The sequence below is a fragment of the Sinohyriopsis cumingii genome, chromosome 4 (assembly GCF_028554795.1).
Source record: "Sinohyriopsis cumingii isolate HCF-2022 chromosome 4, ASM2855479v2, whole genome shotgun sequence".
Classification (NCBI taxonomy): Eukaryota; Metazoa; Mollusca; class Bivalvia; order Unionida; family Unionidae; genus Sinohyriopsis; species Sinohyriopsis cumingii.
In genome coordinates, this window is record NC_142964.1 from 4,399,364 (window position 1) to 4,416,399 (window position 17,036).

The 17,036-nt window shown below is 36.8% G+C and overlaps 1 protein-coding gene across 1 annotated transcript in view; it reads left to right on the forward strand.

The window, feature by feature from the left end:
* LOC149800557 (uncharacterized) overlaps window positions 1-17,036 on the forward strand; it is a 28,736-nt gene continuing 11,700 nt past the window's right edge. The window contains exons 1-6 of the mRNA XM_089954205.1: window positions 1-48; window positions 11,909-11,953; window positions 14,253-14,300; window positions 14,667-14,714; window positions 16,229-16,276; window positions 16,780-16,986. Coding sequence (XP_089810331.1) covers window positions 11,938-11,953; window positions 14,253-14,300; window positions 14,667-14,714; window positions 16,229-16,276; window positions 16,780-16,986 — 367 coding nt within the window. The 5' untranslated portion in view covers window positions 1-48; window positions 11,909-11,937. The remainder of the gene's footprint in view (window positions 49-11,908; window positions 11,954-14,252; window positions 14,301-14,666; window positions 14,715-16,228; window positions 16,277-16,779; window positions 16,987-17,036) is intronic.

Below are 17,036 nucleotides of genomic sequence, written 5' to 3' on the forward strand. Positions count from 1 at the left end.
CAGTCAAGTATACTACCAGGACAACGAAAAAGCCATATTATGTAAAAGGTAAGGAGGGAGGAGCTAGTTCTAACCTCTACGACTGCAAATTGTTGCAGGTCGGTTCCTACAACCGGTAGATTCTCATTATGTCCCAAAAATTATATGTACAGCGAGTTCGTTGGTAAGTATGTTGTCGTACCAACCACACGTTTACTATTCGAGTAAGTAGAAACATGTTCCAGAACATAACATGGTCACTTGATATTTCTTGCCGAAGGCAAATGTTCCTCTGAATTACGAGAATTCGCTACTTTAATAATAGCTTTCATTGTGACATTTTCAAATAGCTCAGTGCTATTAATATCTAGATCTTTATCCTCTGGTACATGATTTTATCTAATTTTTACAATTTTTATTGATAGACGCAAACTGTACAGAATGTCTTTACTTTTGCCTAAGTGACCTGAATCCTTTAAAAGCAAAGCATTTCATAGGCTTTATAAATAGACGCTTTCGCAGGTGATAAGAATGATGCTATTAAGACTTGAATGATGTCACTGTTGGCTTAATTTCTCGTTGGCTGATAGGGTTTGGACGTTTCTAGAAGAATTCTGGAAGTTCCATTGTTCTAGGCAAAATGAATAAGCCAATTTGATGCAAAATGAGTAGTGGATATTCTGTCACATAGGGTTTTTTACGAAATAGTCGCAGTAGAGCATGTATATATAGAGAAATGAGCAATCCGTTTCATTTCGATTTTAGTCATTCACATTTCTTGTCTTCCTGATGGAGATCTACATACGGGTTGTGTTTTACTTACATATTATTCGAGAGGAAACAGATTTGTTTAAACTGCTCACTGGAATTGGAAAGTGCTCATTATTTGGACCACAGTAATATTCTGGCACTGCTATACACTACTGGATGGGATTCTGGCCAAAGCCATCTTGACAACCTCACGGTTCTTGGAGAACCGGTACATTTCCGGTTTTGAAATTTGTAGTGAACTTTTCAATTAAGACTTTCATGTGCCTCTATAAGGATTAGTTTGGATTCACCTTATAATACTGCAAGTTCCTCTCACAATTTGTATGTATAACCTTAATAATTGCTTAGTTTTTATAAACTCGTTGGTGTTGGATTTTCTTCTTTTCCTTGACTCATGACCATTGTCGTATTTTTCAATAACGTTACTAAAATGGGAATATCCGTCCATTCCATAGACGGATTAACGCTCCGATTCCATGTTCTGCCATTGTATTGTGGGCACGTTTTTTTTTGGTACATTTAGTAATTTATAGACCACTGATGTATTTTATCATCGAGGTGCTTGACATTTTCCGATATGCTGTTTTTATATGATGAGATAATCCTGCAATAATTGCGAACTGGCTTTTCTGGAAATTGAATATATTGCGAATTGTGAAGTTAAATTTTGCATCTGATCGGACTTTACCTTCTCCATCCTGTGTAGCAAATACCTAAATGAAGGAAAATACTTTACAGGATTAGGTAATGCGGTGGGTAAATTTAATGCACTCTTTGTAAATGTCCCAGTATTGAATCGATATAAAATATATCCTCGTAATTTTTTGTGAATTGTCTTTCTCAGTAGTAGCTTGCTTTTGTTAAGCAGTGATCCTGTTATTTGTTTGGACATGAATTGACTAGAGCTTGTGATTCTAATGACGTCTATTCGACTCGTCGAATATAAACGTTCTGTTTTTGTTTATCGTACTCAAAATCAAGATGTTGAACTATAGGATAATTGCAATGTTCCTTTTGCTGAAAATGTTTCTTTCCATTAATTAGAAAGCGGCTTTTATCACTAGTTAGCAAATCTCATGGAAAAATATTAACGAGTTTAATTCAGACTACAATATACCGATATAAAATCTTTGCTAACTTGCTTCTACGAATCTTTTCTTAGCATATCGATATTTGGTATCTGTAACAAGTTGTGACTGTGTCCAGGACGGGGGCCATACATCTGATTGGTTGAATGACTCGGGTCGTGTCTTATGCTGTACCAGGTTTGCACTGTCCTACACAGGCTAGATGCAGCATAAGTTTGCAACATGGAATAGGACACATTGGTTAGGAAATTGCGAGTATCATATCAGGAGGCTATGTAATTGTGAAAACTACCCAGAGGACCACAATATGGGGAATCCGAATGAAATTTCTCTTAGTGATGTAAACTGAAACGAGATTTGCAAGGCTAGTGCAAGGAGGTTGCATTCTCAAAACGAAATCTTGCTCGGAATAAATATGATACAAATTTGGCATAAATACCATGTTTTTTTCAGATTAGTTTCTGTCACGGAGAGAGGAGCAAGCTCTTCCAGGTTAAAATCCGATTTCCCAGTTTCTTGGTAACTGCGTCGTCCCTGCGAAATCTTTCTGCAAATGTTACCTGACCATTGCTCATTAGTGGATTCGGCTTGCAAACAAAACATAAGCGAAGTCTCGCGCACATGCGAGCAAGCTTCATTACGAATGGTTCTTGCACCCTGTACACGTGGAGCTTTGAATAGACGCTCAGTGAAGCTCCGTATTACTACACTTGTAGAACTGATAAAACTGTCTCGGTCAGTCCAAGTTTCGTTTCGATACATTCATAAGTGTGCAGACATCTCATGTTGCATCGTCTATTTAAAAATGTAATTGTCTAACTGATACCCACAAAAGAATTAAAGTATCAAGTTATTAAAACGCGAAAGGATCGGTATTTTTCTCGAATACTTGCCACTGAAGATTTAGAATTGTACAATCAGTAAAAGCAATTAAAGTAGCGCTCCTGGGTATGCTCGAGAACTATATAGACCAGGAGAAGTACGTTTGTCATCGGGTGTCGAGTGCATTTCAAAGGGCATCTGTTTTCTTCTCCAGTGCCTCGGCTCTTGTATGTATTAGCGATGAAGCTTTATCATTTTGTTCGTTAGTCGACACATTAGCTGAAAATCTATAGTATAAAATCCTTTCTATCGTCATCGAAGCAGCACAGAAATATCAGTCGAACGGGGTTCGTAAGGAACTTTCGAAGAAATGTAATTTAAATTAGACCACATACCAAACATAGTTTACAATGCAAAAATCACAAATTTATTTTAATTTTCAGCAGTCGAGTATACTACCAGGACAACGAAAAAGCCATATTATGTAAAAGGTAAGGAGGGAGGAGCTAGTTCTAACCTCTACGACTGCAAATTGTTGCAGGTCGGTTCCTACAACCGGTAGATTCTCATTATGTCCCAAAAATTATATGTACAGCGAGTTCGTTGGTAAGTATGTTGTCGTACCAACCACACGTTTACTATTCGAGTAAGTAGAAACATGTTCCAGAACATAACATGGTCACTTGATATTTCTTGCCGAAGGCAAATGTTCCTCTGAATTACGAGAATTCGCTACTTTAATAATAGCTTTCATTGTGACATTTTCAAATAGCTCAGTGCTATTAATATCTAGATCTTTATCCTCTGGTACATGATTTTATCTAATTTTTACAATTTTTATTGATAGACGCAAACTGTACAGAATGTCTTTACTTTTGCCTAAGTGACCTGAATCCTTTAAAAGCAAAGCATTTCATAGGCTTTATAAATAGACGCTTTCGCAGGTGATAAGAATGATGCTATTAAGACTTGAATGATGTCACTGTTGACTTAATTTCTCGTTGGCTGATAGGGTTTGGACGTTTCTAGAAGAATTCTGGAAGTTCCATTGTTCTAGGCAAAATGAATAAGCCAATTTGATGCAAAATGAGTAGTGGATATTCTGTCACATAGGGTTTTTTACGAAATAGTCGCAGTAGAGCATGTATATATAGAGAATTGAGCAATCCGTTTCATTTCGATTTTAGTCATTCACATTTCTTGTCTTCCTGTTGGAGATCTACATACGGGTTGTGTTTTACTTACATATTATTCGAGAGGAAACAGATTTGTTTGAACTGCTCACTGGAATTGGAAAGTGCTCATTATTTGGACCACAGTAATATTCTGGCACTGCTATACACTACTGGATGGGATTCTGGCCAAAGCCATCTTGACAACCTCACGGTTCTTGGAGAACCGGTACATTTCCGGTTTTGAAATTTGTAGTGAACTTTTCAATTAAGACTTTCATGTGCCTCTATAAGGATTAGTTTGGATTCACCTTATAATACTGCAAGTTCCTCTCACAATTTGTATGTATAACCTTAATAATTGCTTAGTTTTTATAAACTCGTTGGTGTTGGATTTTCTTCTTTTCCTTGACTCATGACCATTGTCGTATTTTTCAATAACGTTACTAAAATGGGAATATCCGTCCATTCCATAGACGGATTAACGCTCCGATTCCATGTTCTGCCATTGTATTGTGGGCACGTTTTTTTTTGGTACATTTAGTAATTTATAGACCACTGATGTATTTTATCATCGAGGTGCTTGACATTTTCCGATATGCTGTTTTTATATGATGAGATAATCCTGCAATAATTGCGAACTGGCTTTTCTGGAAATTGAATATATTGCGAATTGTGAAGTTAAATTTTGCATCTGATCGGACTTGACCTTCTCCATCCTGTGTAGCAAATACCTAAATGAAGGAAAATACTTTACAGGATTAGGTAATGCGGTGGGTAAATTTAATGCACTCTTTGTAAATGTCCCAGTATTGAATCGATATAAAATATATCCTCGTAATTTTTTGTGAATTGTCTTTCTCAGTAGTAGCTTGCTTTTGTTAAGCAGTGATCCTGTTATTTGTTTGGACATGAATTGACTAGAGCTTGTGATTCTAATGACGTCTATTCGACTCGTCGAATATAAACGTTCTGTTTTTGTTTATCGTACTCAAAATCAAGATGTTGAACTATAGGATAATTGCAATGTTCCTTTTGCTGAAAATGTTTCTTTCCATTAATTAGAAAGCGGCTTTTATCACTAGTTAGCAAATCTCATGGAAAAATATTAACGAGTTTAATTCAGACTACAATATACCGATATAAAATCTTTGCTAACTTGCTTCTACGAACCTTTTCTTAGCATATCGATATTTGGTATCTGTAACAAGTTGTGACTGTGTCCAGGACGGGGGCCATACATCTGATTGGTTGAATGACTCGGGTCGTGTCTTATGCTGTACCAGGTTTGCACTGTCCTACACAGGCTAGATGCAGCATAAGTTTGCAACATGGAATAGGACACATTGGTTAGGAAATTGCGAGTATCATATCAGGAGGCTATGTAATTGTGAAAACTACCCAGAGGACCACAATATGGGGAATCCGAATGAAATTTCTCTTAGTGATGTAAACTGAAACGAGATTTGCAAGGCTAGTGCAAGGAGGTTGCATTCTCAAAACGAAATCTTGCTCGGAATAAATATGATACAAATTTGGCATAAATACCATGTTTTTTTCAGATTAGTTTCTGTCACGGAGAGAGGAGCAAGCTCTTCCAGGTTAAAATCCGATTTCCCAGTTTCTTGGTAACTGCGTCGTCCCTGCGAAATCTTTCTGCAAATGTTACCTGACCATTGCTCATTAGTGGATTCGGCTTGCAAACAAAACATAAGCGAAGTCTCGCGCACATGCGAGCAAGCTTCATTACGAATGGTTCTTGCACCCTGTACACGTGGAGCTTTGAATAGACGCTCAGTGAAGCTCCGTATTACTACACTTGTAGAACTGATAAAACTGTCTCGGTCAGTCCAAGTTTCGTTTCGATACATTCATAAGTGTGCAGACATCTCATGTTGCATCGTCTATTTAAAAATGTAATTGTCTAACTGATACCCACAAAAGAATTAAAGTATCAAGTTATTAAAACGCGAAAGGATCGGTATTTTTCTCGAATACTTGCCACTGAAGATTTAGAATTGTACAATCAGTAAAAGCAATTAAAGTAGCGCTCCTGGGTATGCTCGAGAACTATATAGACCAGGAGAAGTACGTTTGTCATCGGGTGTCGAGTGCATTTCAAAGGGCATCTGTTTTCTTCTCCAGTGCCTCGGCTCTTGTATGTATTAGCGATGAAGCTTTATCATTTTGTTCGTTAGTCGACACATTAGCTGAAAATCTATAGTATAAAATCCTTTCTATCGTCATCGAAGCAGCACAGAAATATCAGTCGAACGGGGTTCGTAAGGAACTTTCGAAGAAATGTAATTTAAATTAGACCACATACCAAACATAGTTTACAATGCAAAAATCACAAATTTATTTTAATTTTCAGCAGTCGAGTATACTACCAGGACAACGAAAAAGCCATATTATGTAAAAGGTAAGGAGGGAGGAGCTAGTTCTAACCTCTACGACTGCAAATTGTTGCAGGTCGGTTCCTACAACCGGTAGATTCTCATTATGTCCCAAAAATTATATGTACAGCGAGTTCGTTGGTAAGTATGTTGTCGTACCAACCACACGTTTACTATTCGAGTAAGTAGAAACATGTTCCAGAACATAACATGGTCACTTGATATTTCTTGCCGAAGGCAAATGTTCCTCTGAATTACGAGAATTCGCTACTTTAATAATAGCTTTCATTGTGACATTTTCAAATAGCTCAGTGCTATTAATATCTAGATCTTTATCCTCTGGTACATGATTTTATCTAATTTTTACAATTTTTATTGATAGACGCAAACTGTACAGAATGTCTTTACTTTTGCCTAAGTGACCTGAATCCTTTAAAAGCAAAGCATTTCATAGGCTTTATAAATAGACGCTTTCGCAGGTGATAAGAATGATGCTATTAAGACTTGAATGATGTCACTGTTGACTTAATTTCTCGTTGGCTGATAGGGTTTGGACGTTTCTAGAAGAATTCTGGAAGTTCCATTGTTCTAGGCAAAATGAATAAGCCAATTTGATGCAAAATGAGTAGTGGATATTCTGTCACATAGGGTTTTTTACGAAATAGTCGCAGTAGAGCATGTATATATAGAGAATTGAGCAATCCGTTTCATTTCGATTTTAGTCATTCACATTTCTTGTCTTCCTGTTGGAGATCTACATACGGGTTGTGTTTTACTTACATATTATTCGAGAGGAAACAGATTTGTTTGAACTGCTCACTGGAATTGGAAAGTGCTCATTATTTGGACCACAGTAATATTCTGGCACTGCTATACACTACTGGATGGGATTCTGGCCAAAGCCATCTTGACAACCTCACGGTTCTTGGAGAACCGGTACATTTCCGGTTTTGAAATTTGTAGTGAACTTTTCAATTAAGACTTTCATGTGCCTCTATAAGGATTAGTTTGGATTCACCTTATAATACTGCAAGTTCCTCTCACAATTTGTATGTATAACCTTAATAATTGCTTAATTTTTATAAACTCGTTGGTGTTGGATTTTCTTCTTTTCCTTGACTCATGACCATTGTCGTATTTTTCAATAACGTTACTAAAATGGGAATATCCGTCCATTCCATAGACGGATTAACGCTCCGATTCCATGTTCTGCCATTGTATTGTGGGCACGTTTTTTTTTGGTACATTTAGTAATTTATAGACCACTGATGTATTTTATCATCGAGGTGCTTGACATTTTCCGATATGCTGTTTTTATATGATGAGATAATCCTGCAATAATTGCGAACTGGCTTTTCTGGAAATTGAATATATTGCGAATTGTGAAGTTAAATTTTGCATCTGATCGGACTTGACCTTCTCCATCCTGTGTAGCAAATACCTAAATGAAGGAAAATACTTTACAGGATTAGGTAATGCGGTGGGTAAATTTAATGCACTCTTTGTAAATGTCCCAGTATTGAATCGATATAAAATATATCCTCGTAATTTTTTGTGAATTGTCTTTCTCAGTAGTAGCTTGCTTTTGTTAAGCAGTGATCCTGTTATTTGTTTGGACATGAATTGACTAGAGCTTGTGATTCTAATGACGTCTATTCGACTCGTCGAATATAAACGTTCTGTTTTTGTTTATCGTACTCAAAATCAAGATGTTGAACTATAGGATAATTGCAATGTTCCTTTTGCTGAAAATGTTTCTTTCCATTAATTAGAAAGCGGCTTTTATCACTAGTTAGCAAATCTCATGGAAAAATATTAACGAGTTTAATTCAGACTACAATATACCGATATAAAATCTTTGCTAACTTGCTTCTACGAACCTTTTCTTAGCATATCGATATTTGGTATCTGTAACAAGTTGTGACTGTGTCCAGGACGGGGGCCATACATCTGATTGGTTGAATGACTCGGGTCGTGTCTTATGCTGTACCAGGTTTGCACTGTCCTACACAGGCTAGATGCAGCATAAGTTTGCAACATGGAATAGGACACATTGGTTAGGAAATTGCGAGTATCATATCAGGAGGCTATGTAATTGTGAAAACTACCCAGAGGACCACAATATGGGGAATCCGAATGAAATTTCTCTTAGTGATGTAAACTGAAACGAGATTTGCAAGGCTAGTGCAAGGAGGTTGCATTCTCAAAACGAAATCTTGCTCGGAATAAATATGATACAAATTTGGCATAAATACCATGTTTTTTTCAGATTAGTTTCTGTCACGGAGAGAGGAGCAAGCTCTTCCAGGTTAAAATCCGATTTCCCAGTTTCTTGGTAACTGCGTCGTCCCTGCGAAATCTTTCTGCAAATGTTACCTGACCATTGCTCATTAGTGGATTCGGCTTGCAAACAAAACATAAGCGAAGTCTCGCGCACATGCGAGCAAGCTTCATTACGAATGGTTCTTGCACCCTGTACACGTGGAGCTTTGAATAGACGCTCAGTGAAGCTCCGTATTACTACACTTGTAGAACTGATAAAACTGTCTCGGTCAGTCCAAGTTTCGTTTCGATACATTCATAAGTGTGCAGACATCTCATGTTGCATCGTCTATTTAAAAATGTAATTGTCTAACTGATACCCACAAAAGAATTAAAGTATCAAGTTATTAAAACGCGAAAGGATCGGTATTTTTCTCGAATACTTGCCACTGAAGATTTAGAATTGTACAATCAGTAAAAGCAATTAAAGTAGCGCTCCTGGGTATGCTCGAGAACTATATAGACCAGGAGAAGTACGTTTGTCATCGGGTGTCGAGTGCATTTCAAAGGGCATCTGTTTTCTTCTCCAGTGCCTCGGCTCTTGTATGTATTAGCGATGAAGCTTTATCATTTTGTTCGTTAGTCGACACATTAGCTGAAAATCTATAGTATAAAATCCTTTCTATCGTCATCGAAGCAGCACAGAAATATCAGTCGAACGGGGTTCGTAAGGAACTTTCGAAGAAATGTAATTTAAATTAGACCACATACCAAACATAGTTTACAATGCAAAAATCACAAATTTATTTTAATTTTCAGCAGTCGAGTATACTACCAGGACAACGAAAAAGCCATATTATGTAAAAGGTAAGGAGGGAGGAGCTAGTTCTAACCTCTACGACTGCAAATTGTTGCAGGTCGGTTCCTACAACCGGTAGATTCTCATTATGTCCCAAAAATTATATGTACAGCGAGTTCGTTGGTAAGTATGTTGTCGTACCAACCACACGTTTACTATTCGAGTAAGTAGAAACATGTTCCAGAACATAACATGGTCACTTGATATTTCTTGCCGAAGGCAAATGTTCCTCTGAATTACGAGAATTCGCTACTTTAATAATAGCTTTCATTGTGACATTTTCAAATAGCTCAGTGCTATTAATATCTAGATCTTTATCCTCTGGTACATGATTTTATCTAATTTTTACAATTTTTATTGATAGACGCAAACTGTACAGAATGTCTTTACTTTTGCCTAAGTGACCTGAATCCTTTAAAAGCAAAGCATTTCATAGGCTTTATAAATAGACGCTTTCGCAGGTGATAAGAATGATGCTATTAAGACTTGAATGATGTCACTGTTGACTTAATTTCTCGTTGGCTGATAGGGTTTGGACGTTTCTAGAAGAATTCTGGAAGTTCCATTGTTCTAGGCAAAATGAATAAGCCAATTTGATGCAAAATGAGTAGTGGATATTCTGTCACATAGGGTTTTTTACGAAATAGTCGCAGTAGAGCATGTATATATAGAGAATTGAGCAATCCGTTTCATTTCGATTTTAGTCATTCACATTTCTTGTCTTCCTGTTGGAGATCTACATACGGGTTGTGTTTTACTTACATATTATTCGAGAGGAAACAGATTTGTTTGAACTGCTCACTGGAATTGGAAAGTGCTCATTATTTGGACCACAGTAATATTCTGGCACTGCTATACACTACTGGATGGGATTCTGGCCAAAGCCATCTTGACAACCTCACGGTTCTTGGAGAACCGGTACATTTCCGGTTTTGAAATTTGTAGTGAACTTTTCAATTAAGACTTTCATGTGCCTCTATAAGGATTAGTTTGGATTCACCTTATAATACTGCAAGTTCCTCTCACAATTTGTATGTATAACCTTAATAATTGCTTAGTTTTTATAAACTCGTTGGTGTTGGATTTTCTTCTTTTCCTTGACTCATGACCATTGTCGTATTTTTCAATAACGTTACTAAAATGGGAATATCCGTCCATTCCATAGACGGATTAACGCTCCGATTCCATGTTCTGCCATTGTATTGTGGGCACGTTTTTTTTTGGTACATTTAGTAATTTATAGACCACTGATGTATTTTATCATCGAGGTGCTTGACATTTTCCGATATGCTGTTTTTATATGATGAGATAATCCTGCAATAATTGCGAACTGGCTTTTCTGGAAATTGAATATATTGCGAATTGTGAAGTTAAATTTTGCATCTGATCGGACTTGACCTTCTCCATCCTGTGTAGCAAATACCTAAATGAAGGAAAATACTTTACAGGATTAGGTAATGCGGTGGGTAAATTTAATGCACTCTTTGTAAATGTCCCAGTATTGAATCGATATAAAATATATCCTCGTAATTTTTTGTGAATTGTCTTTCTCAGTAGTAGCTTGCTTTTGTTAAGCAGTGATCCTGTTATTTGTTTGGACATGAATTGACTAGAGCTTGTGATTCTAATGACGTCTATTCGACTCGTCGAATATAAACGTTCTGTTTTTGTTTATCGTACTCAAAATCAAGATGTTGAACTATAGGATAATTGCAATGTTCCTTTTGCTGAAAATGTTTCTTTCCATTAATTAGAAAGCGGCTTTTATCACTAGTTAGCAAATCTCATGGAAAAATATTAACGAGTTTAATTAAGACTACAGTATACCGATGTAACATCTTTGCTAACTTGCTTAGACGAATGTTTTCTTATCGATCTTTGTTAGCTGTAACAAATTATAACTGTCCTGATCGAGTGCTATACATCTGATTGGTACAATGACTTTCGTGTTGGTAAGTGTTTTTGTACCCAATTTCCACTGTTAAAATCTTGTTCCCCAATCTGTTAACGGATTCTTCACTTACAGCCTCGGTCTCCAGATGTTACCTGATGATCGTTAGTGGATTGAGCTTGCAATCAAACGTTAACGTCTCGCTCAGTTACGAAGAAGCTACATTATGCATATTTTTTGCAGTCTATGCGTATGGAGTTTTGACTAGATATTTATTGAATATCAATTTTGATTCACTTGTAGACGGAACGAAATTCTCTCGTTCGGTCCACATTTCGTTTAGATCGTACTTTGTTAGTGTCCAGACCTCTCGTGTTGAAGTAGATCTACTTTAAATGTAACTGTGCAGATAATAGTCCTAAAAGCATGGAAATACCATCATGTTGGTAAAGTCAAAGACATCGGCATTTTTCGCGAATTATTCGTTTGTCAACACTATTGCTGAAAACAGTATAAAATCCTTTCTATTGCCATCGAAAAGGGCATATAAAAATGAGTCGTACGAGGGTCGTAACAAACTTTCGATGAAATGCAATAATTTAATCTTCAGACCACATACCAAATATAGTTTGCAATGCAAAAATTACAAAATTTGTTTCAATTTTCAGCAGTCAAGTATACTACCAAGACCACGGAAATGCCATATACTGAAGGTAAGGATGCAGGAACTAATCCTAACTCTACAACTGCAAATCGTTTTTGCTCTGTTCCTGCAACCATTAGATATCATTTTATGTCCCCCAGATTATATGGACAAGTCTGTTGAAAAGTTTTATATTCTTTAAGTTTACAATCGGTGGAAGTGTAAAAAGTTGCAGAACATATCATGGTCACTGATACTTCTTGCGGAGGGGAAGTGGTCCTCCGATTGCAAAAATTCGCTATATTGAAAACGTCACGTTTATAAATTACTCATTAGCGTTATTGAAACAAAGTTAAATGTAAAATTTGAATGGCCGTCCATTATGTTCGCGGATGAGCGCTCCGAATCGATGTTCTGTCATTGTATTATGCACACAATTTCTTTGATATATTTGGTATTTTATAGACCAGTGATGTATTCTTCATATTGTATATAAACAACAACGTATTCACACAAATCCAGATGAAACTTAACTGGACTAAGTTTATTTTAGCGAAACTGGTGCAAGGACGACCAAAAGTATGTTTGAAGGACACGTTTGCGAGATAAAATGTGTGAATTTGCTTTCTACTTTGTCACGAACCTTGTTAGACCTGCTTTAGTCTGCGTTTTGAAGTTGACTTGCCAATATTAATGACGTGACTGAACAAAATGTGTATTGTGTAAAACACTTTGGCTATTTTGAACAAATTCAAATGAGGGCTGTCCATTTCATATAATCCCTCTCCGATATAATTGCAGAGAGGGAGAGAGTGGGGGAGAGAGGTAAAGAAAGGGTAGAATGACATACAGAATGACTGAGGTGGGATTTAAAACAAAGGACAAGAGTTGGACTACTGTACGTAACAGTTGAAGACGATTGATGCACCATTTCTGAAATATAATCCCATAATTTAGGGAAATGAGGGTGTCCGCTACACTTCATCCGTTTGATTGGACGTTCAAAAATAGGTTAATTCCTTGTAAAGAACTTCCGTAAATAATTCTTATAAACCTTACATTTTAAGGATATGATAATCTTGCATTCTGCCTGAATAATTTCCCTGAATAAATTCCCTGAATAATTTCCTTATTAGTGAGTGTCCTTTGGAGACATGGTGTAAAATGCTGACCTGAAATGCAGAAAACGTAGGACTGATAAATTGCTCTGAATTAGAAGCAAATGTTCATAGACCTATCTTGTTGGGCAGTGATGTAAGAAATCGAGTGAAAACAGATTCACTAATTTAAATTAACTTGAAATCATTTCCTTGGATGTTACTAGACTGGCAAATGTGATGCAAGAGACGTTGGATAAGAAATTGCTAGAGAATGCGAGTATCATGGCGCGAGGGAGATTTTAATTTAAAGAGAACGTGTGAGGTCAGTTAGGCAGTCCCAATGAAATTCCTGGTATTAAAAGTAAATTCAAACGACAGTTGCAAGTATTGCATAATGCTTTACCATTTTCAGAAAGACAAATTATTCCGAATAAATACCATACGAATTATGCATAAATACCATGTGATTTTCAGATTAATTTCTTGCACAGATAGAGGGAACAAGTACTTCCACGTTAAAATCTGATTCTTCATTTTGTTCATGACGAAGTCATTATTTGCGACATCATACTCCAGATTTTACCTGATGTTCGTTGATCATTATTGGACTCTGCTTGCAAACAAAACATAAGCAAAGTCTCGCGCACATGCGAACAAGCTTCATTACGAATGGTTTTGCACTCTGTATACGTGGAACCATGGATAGACGATTAGATAAGCCACGTATTAATACACGTTAGAACCGACAATACCGTATGTGTCATTACACGTTTGATGCACATTTGTGTGCAGACCATGTTGCATCAGACTTGTTTTAACGTGTAACAACTCCTAAAAGTATTAACATACCATCGTTATTAAAACTTGAAATAATCGGCATATTTCTTGTCTCATGTTGACCGCTATCATCGGTCGAAATATCCGAAGATTTGGTTCTGTAAAATATTTAAAAGCAAATTATCGTTCCTAGGTCTGCTCGAAAACCATAGTCATAAGTCTGTCATCGGGCGTCGAGGGCATTTGAAGGGTTGTCATGCTTTCATCATATTCGCTCGGTTAAAATACACACAGCTATAAAACTATTGTTCATTTGTCAACACATCAGCTGAAATTCTAGAGTATAAATCCTTTCATCGCCATCGAAGTATCAGAAACATTAATCGTACGAGACTGTAACGCTGATATATATAATCTGAAAATACAGACCACATATCCAACACTGTTTACAAAGTAGTAACTAAAAACTACAAAGTATGTTTTGATTTTCAGCAGGCGACTATACTACCAGAACGACGAAAAAGCCATATTATCCAAAAGGTAAGAGGGAGAAACTGGTCCTAACATCTACAACTGCAAATCGTTGTAGGTCTGTTCCTACAACATGTAGTTTTTCGTATTTCACATTTGGCATTGGGCATCGAGGGCACTTCAAGAGGGTATCATTTATTTTCTTCAGTGACTCGGCTCTATTGTATGCATTAGCGATAAAGCTCATGTCGTTAGTCAGCACATAAGCTGAACATCTAGACTATACAATCCTTTCCATCAGCATCGAAGCAACATATGAAAATCAGTTGTGCAATGGTCTTAACAAACTTTCGTGGAAATCTAATATTTTCAACTACAGACCACACATCGAACATAATTTACCATGCAGAAACTACAGAATGTTTTTATTTTCAGTCTACGAGTACACGACCAGGACGACGAAAAGGCCATATTATCCAAAAGGTGAGGGATAAACTAGTCTTAACCTCTACAACTGCAAATAGTTCTAGGTTTATTGCTGCAACCCGTAGTTTCTCCAATTCTTTCACCCAAAGTATATGTACAGAAAGTCCGTTGGAAAGTGATATGATACTAAACGTATAATTAGTATTCGAGCAAATACAAAAAAGTTGCAGAATATAACTGGTTACTGACATTTCTTCGGGAAGGCAAATGCTCCTCTGAATTACTAGAATTCGCTGCCATATTACTTTTCATTGACATTTTCACAAAGTTCAGTATCGTAGCTGGAGGAATGACGTTGCATGTAAACTTGAATATCCCACCATCCCATACAGATTAACGCTTCGAATTGACATTCAGCCATTCTAATGTGCACACATTTCATGTTTGGTACATTTGGTATTTATAGACCAGTGACGTATTCTTCGTATTGTAGTTAATGACTTCCGTATGGTCCGGAAAGACAATTCAATTGGACATACCAGATAACAAATATTTGATCCTCGCATTTATCCAAACTTGTGCAAACAGAAATAAGTTCCAAATAAGTCACCAACCAAATGTTTCAAGTTAACCGTCTTTGAACAAATTACCATTAATAATTGCCGAAGCTTCCTACTTTGTATCTCACATGCAGCCTTCCAAAATCTAGTTGTAACTATTGCTTTTGTCAACATAATGATGGGGATATATAGCTAGTTGTAACTATCTCTTTACGAGTGCCATGCAGTGATGTGTTAATATTTTACCATTTTATACCAGATTTGCACTGGCCTACACAGGCTACATGCCACATTATTTTGCAACATGGAATGCAATGACACGTCCTTAAGTGATCGCGAGTATCATTGCATGAATGTGATTTTTATCAACTACCCTGAGGCCAAAAGGTATCCGATTGAAATAACCGTGGAGCTTTGAATAGACGCTAAGTGATGCTCAGTCTTACTACACTTGTAGAACCAACAAATCTGTCTTGGTCAACGTTTAGTTTAGAAAAAATTAAAGGTATGCATACCACTGAGTTGCATCAGACCTGTTTTAGATGTAACTGTACAAATCGTATTCCCAAAAGAACAAAAGTCTCAGCAAGTTATAAAAACTCGGAAAGGATTGGCGATGTTCTCGTTATAGTAGCCATGTATGATTTGACTAAGCATTGGAAGATTTTGACTTGTCCAAGCAATTAAAATGGCGTTCTTGGGTATGCTTGAAAACTGCATTGACAAACGTAGTTCGTTTGGCATGAGGTTGTGATAGCATTCCACAAGGCATTTGTTTTCATCATCTCAATGCCTTGGCTCCACTGTACGCATTAGCTATAAAACGTGTTCGTTTGTCCATTATAGCTGAAAATCTACAGTACAAATCCTCTTCATCGCCATCGAAGTATCATAAAAGTTGGTTCGAGTCTGGTAACGAACATTCGAGGAAATAATTGTAATTTAAAATACCAACCAAATATTGAATACTGTTTAAAACGTAGACTCCACAAAATTTGTTTTAATTTTCAGAAGTCGAGTATCCTACCAGAACGACGCAAAGACCGTATTATCCAAAAGGTAAGGAGGGAGAAACTTGCCCTAACATTGACTGCAAATAGTTCTAGGCCTTCTCCTACAACCGGTAGATTCTCATTATTACAACCAAATTATATATATAAATCTGTTTTAAAGTTTGTTGTCATACTCAGAATACAATTACTGTCCCAGTAAGTATACACAAGTTGCAGAACAGTCACTGATATAATCTTGTGAAAGGCGAATGTTCCTTAAATTAAACAACGGAAGTTATTTTGGGGTCGGGTGTCGGGAGCATTTAAGAAGGGGCAATGTGTATTCATCTTCCAAAAATCTTGAGTCATTGTATGCATGAAGGAGTAATATCTGCATCAAGTTCGTTATTAACTGAGAGACGATCTCGGGTATAAAAGTCCGTTTCATTGCCAACGAATCGCCCTTGAAAAGAGTCGCACGATTTTCACAATGAGCTATGGATAAAATGTTATAGTTGAAAACGCAAGCTATCGAACAGTTTTCAATGCATAAATTGTTTCAATTTTCAGCAGTCAAGTATGCTATCAGGACGACGAAAGGTACAGGTTACCAGAGATGTAAGGACGGAGAAACTAGTCCCAACACCTATGACTGCAAATCATATTACGTTTGTTCCTATAACCGGTTGATTCTCATATCGTGTCCCAGGAATTATGTGTACAGCAAGTTGGCTGGAAAGTGCGTGCTGTCACAATCACCATACGCTTCCTGTTATAGTAAGTAGAAAACATTTCCGGAACAGTCACTGATATTTCTTGCAAACGGC